The 18,436-nt window shown below is 39.6% G+C and overlaps 1 protein-coding gene and 1 pseudogene across 1 annotated transcript in view; one reads left to right on the forward strand and one right to left on the reverse strand.

Annotated features, from left to right (window-relative positions):
- SND1 (staphylococcal nuclease and tudor domain containing 1) overlaps positions 1 to 18,436 on the forward strand; it is a 424,279-nt gene that overhangs the window by 174,561 nt on the left and 231,282 nt on the right. Inside the window, exon 12 of the mRNA XM_047094810.1 lies at positions 14,563 to 14,663. Coding sequence (XP_046950766.1) covers positions 14,563 to 14,663 — 101 coding nt within the window. The remainder of the gene's footprint in view (positions 1 to 14,562; positions 14,664 to 18,436) is intronic.
- LOC124525049 (bublin coiled-coil protein-like) lies at positions 12,511 to 12,839 on the reverse strand (annotated as a pseudogene).

Below are 18,436 nucleotides of genomic sequence, written 5' to 3' on the forward strand. Positions count from 1 at the left end.
ACATTTTCTTTATCCATTCATCCATCAATGGACATTTGGGCTCTTTCCATACTTTGGCTATTGTTGATAGTGCTGCTATAAACATGGGGGTGCATGTGTCCCTTCAAAACGGCACACCTGTATCCCATGGATAAATGCCTAGTAGTGCAATTGCTGGGTCGTAGGGTAGTTCTATTTTTAGTTTTTTGAGGAACCTCCATACTGTTTTCCAGAGTGGCTGCACCAGCTTGCATTCCCAGAGACTTCTTTAGTAGCACAAGAACAAAAAGTCTTCCCATACTAAGCTATGGAGGAGGGTTCATTGGGTCTTTCTGTTTATTCCTGTACTACTATGCTATGGGAGAATTTGTTATTAGTTTTTCCGCTGTGGACTCTTAGAGGTAGAGGCAGGAGAGGCATTGGGTCAGCTGATAGGAAGAGCATCATTTAGAATTTGCCACACGTGACACATCAGGGAGAAATGCATTGCTATGTATACCAAGGATGTGGGCAAACAGGCTAAATAATGAAAATGTAAGAGTCCTGAATCCTGAATTATAGTCCAGTTCATTTCAAGTGAGTTGAGTGTATGCAAGGAAACTAGAAGCACATGCAGCTGGTGAGAGGGTAAAAGCTGTAGGGATTGTAATTTTTGGAAGAATCCTTCCATATGGTGTATCATTTTTGGCATCCTAAACAGTGGTGTTATACTGTTTGTCCTGAGCAAATGACCTGTTGTGAGGAAGTTTGCTTTCCTCTGAAGTGGCTGTTTGATTGGTTGATCATTTGGACCATCCCCTGAGACTTAGTCACCAAAAGATTTCTTTTTTTTTTCCTTTTTAAAAAGTGTTTATTTTGAAAGAGAAAGAACATGCAGGGGAGGGTCACAGAGAGGGAGAGAGAATCCCAAGCAGGCTCCACACTGTCAGCACAGAGCCTGACACAGGACTTGATCTTGCAAACGGTGAGATCACGACCTGAGCTGATATCAAGAGTCCGACACTAAATTGAGCCACCCAAGCGCCCTGACGAAAGAGTGGCTTTTTTTTAAAAGATGGATTTGGTTGAGGTTCTGAAGTGAATGGGTTAGGAAATTAAAATAGTTCTCTTATATGTTTTGATTCTGATGCCTTAGCTGTTTTGGTTAATGATAAGTCTTCTGCTAATGCCATCAGTTAGTCTCTCAACTGATTCTCAAGCCATTTCATGGTGGTATAAAAACTAAGATTATTGCTATCATAATAAAATCTTTTTAGAGTGGTTCTCAATGCACTTTCTGTTTTTATAGCTGCAGTCTCAAATGTGTATCTTCATGGACAAACAAAATTGGTATACACACACAGAGCATCTACTCTGTCATAAAAAGACATCAAGTACTGACAGAGAACAACCTGGATAATCATTAAAAGCATCATACCATGTGAAAGAAGTAAGACACAGAAGACCATTTACTGTACGTTTTCCATTTATATGAAATGTCCAGAAAAGACAAACTCAAGGAGACAGTAGATTAATGGTTCCCAGGAGCTAGGGGAAAGGAGTGAATTGGGAGTGGCTGCTTAATGGATAAAGGGTTTCTTTTTTGGTGATGAAAGTGTTCTGGAGTTAGATAATGGTGATGGCTGCATAGCGTTGTGAATATACCAAAACCCACTACATAGGTATACTGTCTCAAAGATGAGAAGGTACCTCTGCATGTTGGTGGAATGGCTGATGAATGAATGACAAGGAGCACTTGGTGTTTGTTTCTTGATGCTCTTGCTGGTTGGCATGTTATACAATGAGTTAAGTAGTGGATGGATGGTAAGGGAGGCAGCTGAAATGTATGAGGAGTCCCCTCATTAATGGAAATGTATACTTGTGCAGTGACTTGATAATTCATGGAAAGGCTGTTGGATAATCACTTTTAAGTTCGACATTTGGTTAATGTGTGATTGATTCCATTCATTTTGGCTTATGTTCACTATCTTTCAACTAAACTTGGTTTTGAAAATCTCTGGCTCTCCTTTTTGGAGACTAGTTACTAGATTGTTGCCTAGGTGTAGATAACAAGCTTTATACTTTGAGATTTTCTGTTAGATATAGACATGAATGTAGGAGTTAAAGGTATAATAGGGCAGTGACTAGAGGCAGTTTATTGGTATACTGAACATATTTTACCATATTTTATTATCTTCAGATTATTTGCTGCTATGAGACAGTGTTCCATTACCACCAATTGTTGGCTCATGATGTCACAGCCTTCGCTAATCTATGCAAGACATTATACTAAAACAGGAAACCCCATGGGCTGACATCAATTTTCATTGACGGTACTGTGACGATTTAGGAAATGAATTCAGTTTGTTGCAGTGGGAAGTCTGTGCTCCTTGTCTGCTTTACCAATGGGAAATAGGATTAGGACGTGAATTGGGGATGGGGCATAGCCGTTCAGACAGAAGTAGCTCTTGGCCTTAGAACTAAAGAAAGATAGCAGGTTAGCCTTCTGCAAAATACTGGGGCTTAGTGAATGGTCAGTTGGCAGAGTACGATTTTGTATCTTTCATCCACTATTCCTCAGCTATATGGAGGGCGGCAGTTAGGTATGATATCAACCAGTAGTATCAGACTTGTCAGTGATCAGCATGCCCAAATGCAGTTTCTTGTTACGTGACAAGTAGAGAAAGCATATGGCAGGCAGGTGGTGGCTGCAGCATCATTATCAGCTCACAGTGAGGTTGGCAGTTCATTTGCAGATAGTGATGCCCACCTGCCATGGAAACAGGACACCACTGGGCACCCGGAAGCCCTCATGATTGTGTCCTCCTAATAGTGTTTAGCCTGCCCTGTATAATTCTTATTGGTTGGCAGACGCTACTGAACGGTGACTCTGGCCTCAGCCTGGGAACTAGTGTGATGTAATAGATATTCAGCATTGAAGTGTATCTGGTTGTGAGCAGGCCAGTTTGTTGTTTGTTTCTGTTAATAAAGGTACATATTTTCTTTTGTATATTTAATTGCAACTAGCCATTTGCTTTCTTAAATTTAATATTCTTTTTTCTCTTCCAAATGTACCTTACAAATTTCAATCTTAGACATTCGTGCTGTGAAAATCTGAAGTACCCTATAATTGTACCTTTGCTAGGTATATTCCTCCAGATTCTGTTTCTATGGCTTAAATTCCCCCAAATGGGATTGTATTATATGTTCCAGTGAGCATTTGCTTTTTCATTTGGACATGTTTGCAAAGCAGAATATGTAGATTTCCCTTGTTTTCAACAGCTATAGGAAATTTATTGAGAAGTGCTGGTAATACACTGAGGGGAAAAAATAGCCATGGCCACTACCAACTTGGAACTGATGGGCTGCTGTGAGGGTTAGATCATAACTTTTAAGTATGTGTTTGTGCTTAAACTACCATGAATGTAAAGGACAGAGCACTTGTATATACATCTTTGTTACTGTAGACTAAATTCCAGAAAGTGGAATTGCTGGGTCAAAGGACATCTCTGTAATACATGTTAGTACAGTTGTCAGTTTGGCCTCCAAAGATGTTATATACCAACTTAGGTTTCTGCCAGTAGTTGGAAAATACCGGTTAGTGAAGCACATGAAAATTGAAGATTCATTAGATAAAAGCGTGGGCAATAGTGATTAGATTCAGCCGGTGAACTAGACAGAGGTAGAAAAATTGTGGTGGGGCACATTGAAAATTCCCTGAAAGTCTAGATGTACACTTGACAGTTCTCCAAGGGAGGTCTATTCCTCCTGGAGGAAATGTGTCCAAGCACAACACATCCAAAATTATTTGACAATTTTATAGGAAGTCAATGAGCTGTAGATTACTCTGTCTTACTCTGTGACTGCCTCTGAGAAATGGTGAAGCAGGTAACATTTAGTTAGACTTGTGGTACCTAGACATGCAGCTTGAATTGGCTCTTCTTTTTAGAAAATAGGAAAATACATAAAGGTATTTTATGTCCTAAGAAGCATGGAATTATTTGTCGTCCATGACTACCTGAGACTTCTCCTTTATTTAAATGGATTATTGGACACAACTTCTCATTATTATTGCCTTTGGGTAAACATCTGTTTTCTGGGAATGTGAAATGAGATTCTGGAGTTAGCTAGGTCTGAGATAGGAGTTGTCTGACCTTTGCCTGGCTTATGCTGCTAAGTTACGGTCTAATGGAATGTGTTTGAGTAGAAAATCCTAAGCCCCCTCCTCCCCCCATACGCATTTAATTGTGGTAAAATGCACATTACAAAAAATTTATCATTGTAACCATTTTTAAGTGTACTGTTTGGTTGCATGACAATACTCAATACTACCAAACTCCAGAACCTTTTCATCATGCAAAGCTGAAACTATGTACCCATTTAACAACACCTCCCCATCCCCTTCTGCCTCTAGACCTAGCAACCACCATTCTACTTTGTTTCTTTGAGTTTGACTACTCTAGGTATCCCATTTAAATGGAACCATACAATATTTCTTCTGTGACTGGCTTTTTTCACTTAGTATAATGTCCTTGAGGTTCCTCCAAGTAATAATAGCATGTGTCAGAATTCCCTTCCTTTTTAAGGCTGAATAATATCCCATTGTACGTATATACCACATTTCGTTTATCCAGTCGTCAGTGGACATTTTGGTTGCTTCCGCTTTTTGGTTATTGTGAATAATGCTGCTGTGAACATGGGATAGAAATATCTCTGAGACCCTGCTTTGAATTCTTTTTGATTGACTATACCCGGAAGTAGAACTGCTGGTTCTTATGGTAATTCTGTTTTTAATTTTTTGAGGCACCTGAGCAATATTTCTCCTTCGTGTCTCTTGATACGTTAGCAGTGGAGACTGAGGAAATAGAAGTCTCAGAGGTTTCTTTGTCTATACAGCTGCCTAGAGCTTAGCTTCGTGAATTTAGGCTGTCAGGTGTGCAAATGATGCATTTAACCTAGGTTTATCATTCATTGTTCTGTTCACCTGGTTTCTAAATATGTATTTGTGTTTGTGGGCTGGGGAGTTGGCTGTGTGCATATAAACTGTGTTTTGTTTTTTTTTTTTTTTTAAACAGTGACTACAGTACAAATCGAGAGACCTGAATTTGGAGGTGGACACAGACGCCATGCGGGATGGTCTCTGATCACTGTGTGTGTAGTTTCGGGCATTGACCTTAGTTGTTATTGCTCTGTGCACGCTGTGCCTTTGATCAAGAAACTTTGTTTCATTTAGTAGGCCTCTATTTTCTCTGTGAAATACAGGGAGAGGGTGGTGTGTCTAAAGGAAAAAGACCTAGAATGTTAACTTCTATCTTGGAATCTTTTCTTAGCATCAAAACCAAGAATAATTTATATAAATACAGAAGAGCTGGATCCTTTGGCTATTTTTCTTTGTGCCATTGGCAGGCATTCCTTAAGAATTATTATATTTTTCTTCATAATTCTCCTTGGAGGTCATGACTTGCTTCTTTTAGTCCAATTCACCATTCTAACTTTGGGCTTTAGTTAATTTACCTGAATATGTCTTCCCTTTGTCTGAGTGACTCCTAAATGCCAGCTCATGGGTATGCCGGAGAAACGGGTGTGCTTTGAACTGTAGTGAACGCAGGATGGCTTTTCTGTACTAGCTTTGCTCACCCAAGCAACACCCAGCCTCCAGAGCAATAGGGATTTATTGGAAGGCTTGACAGAGTGAATATGTTAGCCTCCACTTTTATTGCTTAGGTTCTCCAGTTCGGCCTTTTGGTGAGTGGAGACATTTTCTTCATTGACTGGCGTATATTTGCAGAGAAAATGTAACCTTTTGTTTTTATCCATGTCTTAATAATATCCTCTTTTCCCCCAGTAATTCTTCTCAGATGCCATTAAGCAAATCCTCTTTCTTCATATCCCTGAGCCTCTCGGTTTTAGTACTGCTCTTGTTTTAAAGACTGAGTGACACTGTGTGTATTCTACACAAAGGCATACATATCTCTGTATATTTGTGCTGCTTGTGTGGCTGGAGCTCCTCCAGGGAGAATTCTGGACAAAATGATTTAATTTTCCCTGACTGCTGCCGACCTTGGAAATTTTGGACACCAATGCCTGTGACTGACGCTTGTGCAGGGGAGGAAAAAGACCCTCACATGACTTCCATCCTCCAGACGAAAGCAGTGGGAGATGGTAGCTCTGATGAGGAGTGAGAAGAGCCATACGGAGACACGAGGTTCAGTTTCCAGTATTGCTTCTAGGGCCCTAGCGTTCTTTGTTAGGGATATGATGGCATCATAGTTAGGTATGGGGGTGAGTTATATGATGATACGGTAATGAGTAAGAGGATGGAGCATTTGCGCAAACACTGATTACACTTTTTACATATATTGCCTGCTTGTAAGGACTGAAGATTCAGAGGATTAATGAAAATACTAGCAGCTGTGCGATTCATATAGTGGTCTCTCTGTTTTTCTCTGTGATCCTCATCAGTTTTACTTGAAATACTTTCAGTTGTCAAAATGTACTTTCCTGATTTTTATATGTGCCCATTATTTACCTCACACATAAACTAAGGAATATTTTGAGACCATTTTAATACTATGGTTGTCAAGTTGTTATCACTACTTCTAGTAATCTTTGCCAGTCTCTAATGGGTCCTTATATGTATTGTTTTCACATGTACATGTGGATCTCATGCCTGTGTATGCTTTTAATTAAATATTTGCCAAACTAATGTTTATCAGGAAACAGTGATGTCCACTTAAATGAATGCCTGATGTCGGGAGAGACTCTCAGCCTCTCCACAGGCCCTGTATTAAGCTGGATTTCTACCTTTCCTCTCAGAATAGATAAAAGCATCTGCCCATCCAGCAAGGTGGTAGGGGGTAAGGAGTTCATTTTGTCAGAAATACATCAAATAAGAATGCTCCTCAACTCTGTGCTTACAGAGGTTTGTAAGCACTGTAGGTTAACATTCCATTGATGAAAATGGAATATGCTCACAATAGTTCTGACTCTAGGTGTGTGGGGGGGAGTTGGGAAGAGTAATTGTAGATGGAGGAGAGCCACGTGAATGTATGTGAATAAACAACCAGCCTTAACACCTAATTACAGTGATTTCAAAGGGGGGTGTTACACAGTACATCTAGGCTGGATTGGAGAGGTAGGAAGGGAGGGTTGTTGTTTCCTTATCTTTGCAGTGTAGATGTATAATTTTTTGTCATTATATCTGTAAATTGTTTAGGTTTCCCAGTTTGGCCTTTTGTAAAAATTGTTTTAAGAGAGATCAGAGCTCAGTGATGTCCTAATGAGACCTAAATTTCAGCCTTTTTATTGTGGTTATAAAAATAAATAGTTCTCATCTACCAAGTGATGATTTTCTTTCTAGTAATCAATACTCAGCAGAAATACTAATCACAAAAGTAGATTATTGCCTTAACCTGAGTTTCTAGGCACCATCCATCCATTAGAATAAATTCCAACCTCTTAGGGTAAAGAATTCTAGAATTATGTCAGCAAATCAGGGATAAATAAAATTCAGCCATTGAATTGATAGAAGTTGCTGGAAAGTACCCTCATCAAATACAGAACAGATTTCACAATGATAGTCATAAATTAAAGGATTTTTTTTTCCTTTCTACAAATTTATCCTCCCACCTGAAATTTTTTTTAGGAACTGAAAGTTCTAAAGCTTTCTAGTTTAGTCGGGTAACAGTTTTAAAAGAAAACGAAGGATAAACATTTTATTTTTATATCTGGTTTTTCATGCCATGTTTGTTCGTATTTGGTTTAAGAGTGTTTACAGGGATTCATAAAATATAACAAGCTCACAGGAGAAAATTGAGAAAGAATCACAAAAGGTAGGATTATATAATAGAGGAACGAGGCCTTAGCCTCTTTAAGACTGCTGTGCCTTCAGGGAGAGTATAGGCTCACACAGTCCCGTGTGGCGACTTAAGAGCCTTGGGTGGCTCTCGAGCACTTGAATGGACCTGGTCCTGATTGAGATGTGCTGGACCTGCAAAATACACAGCAGATTCCAAAGACTTCCTATCAAAGAAAGAAAATAATATCAATATCTTTTTCATATTGGTTATTTGTTGATAGGATGTTTTGTACAGTGTTAGTTAAATATTAAAAATAATTTCATCTATTTTTCCTTTTTTCGATGTTGCTAACTAGAAAATGTGAACGTGTATATGTTGCTCTCATTTGTGATTCACTGGTTTTTTTGTGACCTCGTGCTGTCTAGGACGAGGTTAGTTTGATGTCCTCTTATGAGGATTGAGTGGCTCCACAAGCACTTGTCTCTGAGTAGCTTGGCTGGGGGTTGGGGGTGGGGTGGTGGGGGGAGGCCGAGAGCATGCCCAGAAGCAGGACCTAGAGACTCCTTAGCAATTTGTTTTGAAGCTCATCCTATATTGAGATGAATGGGTGATTAACATTTGTTTCAGAATTAAAAATATATGTGTATCAGATTTTTACAATAAATACATAAGGTGGTTTTTAGCAGGGAAAGAAGATTAAGAATATATAAATATTGATGAGTGTTGTGGAAGGTCCTGTTTTATACAGAGCAAAGGGAGACTGATCTCTGTGTTCATTGTCTTCCTAATTTAGTAAGGCAAGGAGTATCCTCTCAAAATACTTCTAGTTAACCTATTAATTAATTGAGATTATTCCCCACACTCTGCTTTAATTATCTTTGGTAAATAAAATCTCCAATAACTGGTACCTGCAAAATTAATCCGGAAAATGTGTAAATAAATACAAAATAGTGTATCATTCTTTAAAATAAGCCCTACTTATCTCTAAGTTGGGATGAATATGTATGAAGTACATATTCTTGTTTGCTGTGGCTCCTTAAGGAGAAAAGTATATTTAATTGAGCCTTTCTACCTAATGATTTCAGTAGTCTAATGATTTCAGTCAACATGCATCTTATTTATGCATATATGTATGTATTCATGTATTTATTTATCTCACATACACTTATTTAGCACTTACTTTGTGCCAGGCTCTCCTCTAAGAACAACAGTACGTGTTTATCTGAAAATAACTGACACATAGAGCTTACTCGGAATCCGGCCGTGTTCTAAATGCCTTGTGTATACGAATGCATTTCTTCCTGTAACTGTGAGGTAGGCAGAGTTATCCATGTTAAACTGAAGCACAGAGAAGTTAGGTAACTTATCTTAATTCACACAGCTCTTATGTAGAATTGCTGGGAACCAAACCTTTGCAGCCTGGTGACTCCAGAGTCCATGCTCCTATGTAAGCTGTATAAAATAGTGTTCTACTTACTTTTCTCTCCCAGGTGCATCAGCTGGACTTGCCCAGATGATGATACTGTCTTTTCTGGGGTTCATAGAAGCTTTTCATAACTACCTGGAAATTCTGTCATGAGAGTGATGGGTCATTTAAGAGCTTATTTCCAGAGGCAGGGTATTTATTATGGCTCTTTGTGAATTTATGATTGGCTGTGTGGAATAGTGGGTGGGATTATATGGTAATTATGCAAAAGAGCCTTATATAACAGCCTTATATTAATACTAAACTCAGGCTGTGACCTCGAAATGTTGTAGATATGCAGTTGTTTTTCTCCCTTCTTTATCCTTTATACATAGTTCAGATTTTGTCATTTTGTCATTTCATTATCACCATCATAAGGCCTGTGAAGGTCTTTGGTAATTTGATTTTTTTTAGAGATCAGATGTATGAAGAATACGCATCCATAGATCCTCAGAATTCTTTAGGTGTGGCCCAAAGCTATTCTGTTGAACTAAATTACTTCCATACTTTATAAGATTGTGATTTAAATTTGGTCTTAAGTTTTCATCTTCATTCCTCTGAAAGGTCCTTGAAATTCCTTTGAAGGAAAATTCCACAATCTAATGGACTAAGGATGAATCAAATTAGATTACCTGCTTTTCTTTGAAAACATCTTTGAGAAACCAATAATATGGGAAACTACATGTATTTTGTTTACTTAACCTGTTAGAGGAGGGGCTGTGATTAAAGCTTCATCCCGATTTCAAAATACTCTTCTTTGTTTTGTTTTTTTATTAAAAAAATTTTTTTTTAATGTTTATTTTTGAGAGGGGGCGAAAGACAGAGCACGAGTGGGGAAGAAGCAGAGAGAAAGAGGGGGCACAGAATACAAAGCAGGCCCCAGGCTCTGAGTTGTCAGCACAGAGCCAGATGCAGGGCTTGAACCCACAAACCATGAGATCATGACTTGAGCCGAAGTCGAACACTTAACCGACTGAGCCACCCAGGCAATTTGTTATATAAAACCCCAGAAAGGTCAACAACTTGACAAAGTGGTCCTCAAAACTGAACCTGCTCATTTCAAAGGTGTTCTTTAGAATTTTATGTCTGAAAGGGCTCCTGACTACATATATCCATTCACACAACAGATGTTTGTTTACAGTATGACCTCCAGCCACTGTACAGGCCCTGTAACAACAGTTATAGTAAAAGGCATGGCCTGCCTTCTCCTGGAGCTTACAGTCTATGTGTTCCAGTTTACTGTAGTAAAGGTAAGGTAGGAATTACAAAGGTCCAAGAAAACACCATAGTATACACCATAACTGGCTAAGTTATCTTTTGAAATCCGAGAGTTGAGTGATACTCTAGAGTTCTAACCCAGTGGTTTAATTTTCCAGGTGAAAAAGGGAGACCCAAAGATGGGATGGGACTCTTTTATAAGAGAACCAAGCAAGAGCCTAGGGCTCCTTGGAGTCATTGCTCCAAGATCAGAGATCAGGCCCTTTGTGTTAGGAACGTGTAAAATACTTGTATACTAAACATTCTAGGAGTACCTTTGCTTGAAAAATGAGGAACCTGTCTGCATTAACCTGCTACTTTTTAACTCCTGCCGTTCCGTATGTACTCAACCCACAAGCACAAAACTCAGGTTATCTTTTATTCAGTTAAAGACCTTGCTAAGATTTACAATTTTAATTGAAACTGTTGAAATTGTGGCTCTTTTTCAAGTGATTGACAAGTCAGTGATGAGTATCTAGAGATGGCTCCAAGGTAGAGAAATAGATCTCGGTATCCACAGGAGAGGGACATAAATGCTAATTACACATTGACTTTAAATCTTGGTTTGTCATAGCTGCCTGCAGGTATGTGCCTTGACTGTGGGCTATTCTCAGGGCTTCATTTGTATTTGAGATTTGCTTTAATAATGTTGCCTCCCCAATGAGCTCTTTAATCTCGTATTTTCAGTTCTTTTTCTAGATAAAGGAAAAAATTGGGAGATGAATATAATTATTAATTCTTTAGGTTATTGAGGATTAAAGTTTTGTTTGGTCTTCCCACTTAATTTTCCTGAAAGACTGTTTTGGGGATAGGGTGCCTTTTGGCCTTCTGAATTGGAAGATGGTCAGGTGTTCGTTTTTGTTTATTATCATTACCATCACCCCCCTCCCCCAACATCATCAGCATTACTCATATGGCCTTCTGGATGAATTTTTGTAGCCCCTCTCATTCCTTGGCCTGTCCTTGGCCTGTATTAACTCTCACCAGCTGCATACAGGGAAACTATTAAAACCTCTTTGTTGGGAAAAACAAAAAACAAAAAAACCCCTCTTTGTTGGAGGTACTAGTTGTTAGAACCCATCCTGCCCTGCCCCCGTCTGATCATATCCCTCACATTTACCTGTCTCTTTAGCTTTCGACAAGTTGATGAGACCTAGAAGTAATTCCAGTGTATACAACTGACTTTAGGAGTCTTCTATATATCTTCTTCTTGTCTCTGTTGTTGTATTATGACAGCACTTCTCATAAGAAAGATTTACCTTACCTTCAGCCCTTAATTGGCTTTCTCTCCAGTAGGGCTCCCTGTTGCTTTTAAACCGTTATTAGATGGAGCATTCAAGTGAGTGATCTGACAGTCCGAATTTTGAGGCAGCTGTCCTTTTCAAAATTTCCGTATTCATTTTTAAAATGAGTTTTTGAGGAACAGACAGATTGAAAGGATTTTAATGGTGCTCACCAGCACTGAGCTGAACTTGAGGTCTATGCAATATGCTGTCTTCAAGCTGATCAGTGAGAACTAAAGACATGTTTAGAAAACAAGATTCTGGACTTTCTGTGAGGATGGCTTCAGGATGCTTGATCCAATGTATTTTCAGTGCAGATGTATAAACCTTGGCCATGGCCAAAACCAGGTATATATCTTAATTCTATAAACCAGACCCTGTATGTTTGTTAAAGGACACCACATACTTGTTTCTTCTTCTTAAAAGTTTTCATAAAGAAAGATCATTGCTCGGTATGTCTGTATCCATATATTGTATATTAGGATTAAACAACTTTCTCATTTTAGGTTCCTAGCTTCCTAATCTCTTTGTTGTGTTTGTTCACTTTTTTGGTGTTGGAGACTCATTTAGTGAGGACACTCAAGACCTGGCCTAGACAGAGTGGGGAGTGCCCTGGAATTGGTCAGGCAGGCAGGCAAGGCATGTGGGTAGCAGGCCCACACCTGACCCCAGGAAGGGATGTCAGGTGGTGGGGAGTGGCTCAGGCAGGTAGACCCACCAGTGGGCCTGAAAGCCCTTAAAGGAATAACTAAGCCAGGTGGTGAGTGCCCAGGCCAGAGCTTAGTCCAAGGAGGCAGGGCTGGGTTTGGGTGGGGGCTCCCAGGGCCGAGGGACTGACATTGCTAGGAGCCTACCTGAGTTGTGTCTGGAACTCAGGGCGTGTCTGCCAGATGGACTCAGGTAGCTTCTGGAGGCAGCTGTGGAGGTGGTCCTTCTCCTCCAGGTGGTCCAGACAGGAGTTGGATCTGGTCCAAGGTGGAGTTAATGGCAGCATATTTCTGCTTCCCCGAAGCCATTGTCCTCACCTTCTGCACCTGCCTCCACTGGCGCTCCCAGTTCCCTGTTGGGTCCTGACATTGTGGTCTTATGTGCCATGCCCGGCTGAAGGTAGAGGTGTCGGATGGAATGTGGGGCCACCCTAAACTGTTCGTATGCATATCTTTTTTTCAAAATTAAAAAAATTTTCTGGTCCCTTCAAGCCTTCCCCCTCAAAACTTCTTAACTGCAGCTCTTGGTACTGAGTGTAGTTAGCTGTGTCATTTTATTTACATGAAGTGATACCAGTCCCAAGCATCCTTGTGATTGTCATCTTGTTTGTTCTCCTTAATGTTTCTTAACTTGGTTCTAGAGTAGTTGTGGTAGGCTGAAATTATGTGCAGTTTTTCTGTAGAGACATTTCATATTTAGAAAAAAGCAGATCATCAGGGGTGTTGAAAAGGTTAAAGAACTGTCTTACATAATGTTATCTAGGAGTCCTGCAGGAATATGGCCAACCTCTTCTCTGTCAAGTGTAACTTCCGTGGGACCTTAAATGTTTTGCCATTTGACTTTCTCTTTTGGTATTAACCTTTTTTTTTTTTTTTAATTTTTAGAGCAGTTTTAAGTTCATAGCAAAATAGAAGGTACAGAGCGTTCCCATATATGCCCTACCTCTACACAGCCTTCCCCACTATCATTATCCCCCACCAAAGTGCTACATTTGTTACCACTGATGAACCTACATTGATACATCATCACCTAAAGACCATATTTTAACTTTAGGGTTCACTCTCAGTATTCTACATTCCATGGATTTTGAGAAAGGTATAATGGTATGTATCTATCATTATTGTATGATGCAGAATAGTTTCACTGCCCTAAAAATCCCCTTGTGCCTTTCCTGTTTTTCCCTGTCTCTTCCCTCTATCCCCTGGCAACCTCTGATCTCACTGTCTTTATCATTTTGCCTTTTCCAGAATGTCACATAGTTGGAACCATATGATATGTAGCTTTTTTCAGGTTAGCTTCTTTCTCTTAGTAATATGCATTTAAGATTCCACTATGTCTTTTCATACCATGATAGCTCCTTTCTTTTTAGTGCCGAATAATACTCCTTTATCTGGATGTACCACAGTTAATTTATATATTCATCTACTGAAGGACACCTTAGTTGCTTCCAAATTTTGGCAGTTATGAGTAAAGATGCTATAAACATGCTTATGCAGGTTTTTGCATGAACATAAGTTGCAGCTTATTTGGATAAATACCAAGGCATGTGATAGTTGGAACATATGGTAAAATATGTTCAGTTTTGTGAGAAACCACCAAACTGCCTTTCAGAGTAGCTGTGCTGTTTCGCATCCCCATTAACCATGAATGAGAACTTCTGCTCCTCCACAGCCACACCAGCATTTGTCGTTAGTGTTCGGATTTTGGCAGTCCTAATGTAGCTCTAGCTCTTCAGTGTTGTGATTTGTATTCCCCGAGTGATAGGTGATGTAGAGCATCATTGCCTTCTGAAGGTCTTTGGTGAGATATCCAGGTCTTAGGCCCATTTTTAAATCAGGTTGTTCCATTTTCTCACTGTTGAATTTTAAGACTTCTTTGCATATCTTGTTTCACAGTCCTCTGTCAGATAAAGACTTTTGCAGATATTTTCTCCCAGCCTGTGGTTCAGCTATCTTTTAATTGTTATTTTTTAAAATGTTAATCCCAGAAAAACTGAGTGAGGTGATCCTTGACAACTAGGCAGGCCCACCTGACTGCTAGTGAGCTGTGTTGCAGACTCTCAACCTTAACTCCCTTGCTTCTCTATTTTCAGGTCAATGTGACTGTGGACTACATTAGACCAGCCAGCCCAGCCACAGAGACGGTGCCTGCCTTTTCAGAGCGGACATGTGCCACCGTTACCATTGGAGGAATGTGAGTGTTGTAACTGGCAGGGGCTCAACCACGGCTACGAGTTGTGCTCATTTAAGTGTCTCCTTCCTATCCTCCCTCATTTCCTTTCTGTTGCTCTTAACACAGTGGTTTATAATTGTTATGTCTGTGTAGCACTTTACATTTGCAAAGCATTTTATAATCATTCATTAGCTAATCATATTCTTTCATTATTGTCATTTAAGATTTATTGGGCTCTGTGTGCTTGGCACTATGTAGCATATATTATTACTATTAATAATGCCATTTATTGAGTGTCAGTCAGGCCCTAGGTACTATCTGACATTAGGTAGAAAAATTATCTGCACATTAGTTTAGGAAGTTCAATTATGGACCAGAAAAGGGGGGTGGAGAGGGGAAGAAGAAGAAAAAGAAGAGTTCATTGGGCATTTTCTTTATATAGATGTCTGTAATCAGTAGATGATGGGGACTTTCTTTCTCTTCTGTGCTGGCTGTATCCTATTATATTCCAGAGTCTCTTGGGAACTTGGTTGATGAACAGTTTTTAAAGGGAGGTATCTGATGGGGGAAGAAGGAAGCCTGCAGCCTGCTGGGCCATGCTTGCACAATAAATATTAAAACAGTCAGTCCCCAGTAGTAATTCTTACTCTGCATAAAATACACCAGCATGATAATTGTTTCCATCTCTAGTTAACAATCTTAAATGCTGTTTGTTACCAAACTGGTATTTTTCTTCTCTTTTACGGGGGTATAGTGGAGGAGAAGAAAAGAATAGGTTTCTTCTCAAAACAGGGATTGTCTTATTGAAAGTACAGTGGAGCCCATTAGGAGAAACACCTCTAAGCCACAGCATTCTTCTGAAAGAGGGGACCTTGTAGCTAATTTACCTTCTACAAACTCTCCTACCAAATAGGAGCCTTCTCTGCTCATTCGTGCTGTCACGCTTGAAAATAACTATTTTTTAGCCATTGTTATCACTCCTGTATTTATGTAAACATTACTGTTCACACAACCATCAGAGACTTCGTGGAGAGGACTCAGTTGTATAGGATTTTGTTGTCATTACCTTAACACCCTCACAAGTGACATGTTTTGTTAGCAGAATCTTGACAAATAAGATGATTTTGAAATGGGAGAGACTAGGACATAGTTTGGTCATTTTTCTGCCTGTTTAACTTGCAGTAATGATTATTGCCACTTTGTCACCACTTCTTAGGAGTTACGTGCATGCTACTCTACTATGGAGAGCTGGAAAGTTAGTATTCTTATATGTTAAAATATTAACTGTCACGAGGAATCACCTCAGTAGATAACAGCTCTTATTATCTAATTACTGGTAAAAACAACAGCATCACTGCTGTAGAAATGCACACCTTTATTTTTGGTAGATGGTTTCCATTCATTTTAGCGATCCATTAAAGTGGATTATTTCATTTAGTTACCACTGAGGTGTATTTTTAAAGTAAATTTACACTGCTTAAATATTACATATTCTGGGGATGCCTGGGTGGTGGCTCTGTCGGTTAAGCGTCTGACTCTTGATTTTGCCTCAGGTCATCGTCTCAGGGTCAAGAGATTGAGCCTTGTGTCAGGCTCTTTGCTGTTGTGGAGCCTGCTTAAGATTCTCTCTCTGCCTCTGCCCCTCCATGTGCATGCACTCTCTCTCAAAAATTTACATATTCTGAGTGTGTTATGGGGATTTTTTTTTTAATACAGGACAGTTTGAAACAGCTAGTTTAAAAATTCCATAGTAGGGTATTATGGGCATGCTCCATGCCAGGACACCTTGAGGTTTCAACTGTGTTGATCTTGACTTTGTTGGAGATTACTCCTTCAGGCTAACATGCCTCTCTGCAAAGGCTAAGTGACTGTTCTAGCCAAGGTTTTGGTCTGTAATTAAGCCTTCATAAGAAGTTATCAGCCTTTTTTTCGATTTGGTTGGTCAACACAGGTTGATTGTCTTTTTTTTTCTTTCTTTTTTTTAAGTTTATTTTTTGAGGGAGAGAGAAAGCATGTGCATGCGCACAGGTTGGGGAGGGCAGAGAGAGGAGGGGACAGAGAATTGGAAGCAGGCTCCATGCTGACAGCGGAGAGCCTGATGTGGGGCTTGAACTCACTAACTGTGAGATCATGACCTGAGCCGAAGTCAGACACTCAACTGACTGAGCCACCCAGGTGCCCCCACAAGTTGATTGGTCTTAATTGACAGGAAAGATTGTCTGTGCTTCAGGTTCTTGGCAGAGATGATAACCTTGACTTTACCTCTCAGTTCTTGTAACTGGAATATAAAAAGTACTATTTTTGTATGATTTACCAAAGTATTGACCAGTGTGTCGATTCTTCTGGGTCCCTTAATTGTCTCCTTGGATAAGATCACCCTAAGCAGGGTGCCTGGGAAGCATTATGAGTTACTTTATAGAGTTGTTTCTACTGAGTAGACTTTGTGAAGCAGTTACTGGTGTGCATTCAGGGGAAATAACTGAGATTTACTGATACTTTGGAGAGAAACTCTCACTAGACAGTAAGCTCCCTGAAGATAGGGATTTTTGTCATTTACATTCCCTTTTGTAGTCTTAGTATTCAACATATAGTAGGAGTTTCAATAAATTTTTGAATTATTTATTGTATTGCAGAGTTTCCCTTTATGAAGCATAACAGGAATACTTAGATGTCTCATTACCTGGGACACTTATTTCTGTTGAGCCCTGAGTTTGTTGTTATGTAATCAGTACTGGAAAAGTTATATTAGATAGTTTTCATTTTTTTTTTTGGTTATTGGGACATCATTGCTTAAAGATAGGTCATGTCTGGAAAATGAACATTTTAATGCTTCTTACGCTTTTTATGTTTCAGTCGTACTCATAGCTTCTCTTTATTTTCCCTTTGCCTTGATTGTGTTTTATTATTTTTCTGAATTTTCTGTACTTTGGCAGTCAATCCAAATAAAATTGTACAAAAGTTGTATGAATAAATAATAATGTTCAAATACTCAGCTTCTATTCAGAATTTAGGTATACTAACAGTCTTCTGAGTGTAATGGTTAACTATTCAAAAACATTGGCTAGAGAAGGGATTTTTTTTTAAGTTTATTTATTTATTTTGATAGAGAAGGCATGAGCAGGGGAGGGGCAGGGAGAGAGGGAGAGAATCCCAAGTAGGCTCCACACTGTCAGCGCAGAGCTCAATGTGGAGCTCGATCTCACCAACCATGAGATGATGACCTGAGTCAAAATTAAGAGAGTGACACTTAACCAACTGAGCCACCCAAGTGCCCTGAGAAGGAATTTTTTTTTTTAATCTAAAACACTTTCATTTTATTTATTTATTTTTTTTTTAATTTTTTTTTTCCAACGTTTATTTATTTTTAAGACAGAGAGAGACAGAGCATGAACGGGGGAGGGGCAGAGAGAGAGGGAGACACAGAATCGGAAACAGGCTCCAGGCTCTGAGCCATCAGCCCAGAGCCTGACGCGGGGCTCGAACTCCCGGACTGCGAGATCGTGACCTGGCTGAAGTCGGACGCTTAACCCACTGCGCCACCCAGGCGCCCCTAAAACACTTTCATTTTAAACATTAAAATGTGCATATATTTCTGAATCTTTGATACATGGAAAGAGTAGATCAACTTTGATAACATGAAAAATTGCACAGTTTCCTCTTTAGAAGGAGTACTTGAGGGGTGCCTGGGTGGCTCAGTAGGTCAGGCGTTCGACTTTGGCTCAGGTCATGATCTCGCAGTTCATGAGTTTGAGCCCCACATTGGGCTCTGTGCTGACAGCTAAGAGCCTGGAGCC

Source organism: Lynx rufus, unplaced genomic scaffold, assembly GCF_022079265.1.
Source record: "Lynx rufus isolate CCGP_SWC_20201006 ecotype Redwood Valley unplaced genomic scaffold, mLynRuf1.p SCAF_4, whole genome shotgun sequence".
Classification (NCBI taxonomy): domain Eukaryota; kingdom Metazoa; phylum Chordata; class Mammalia; order Carnivora; family Felidae; genus Lynx; species Lynx rufus.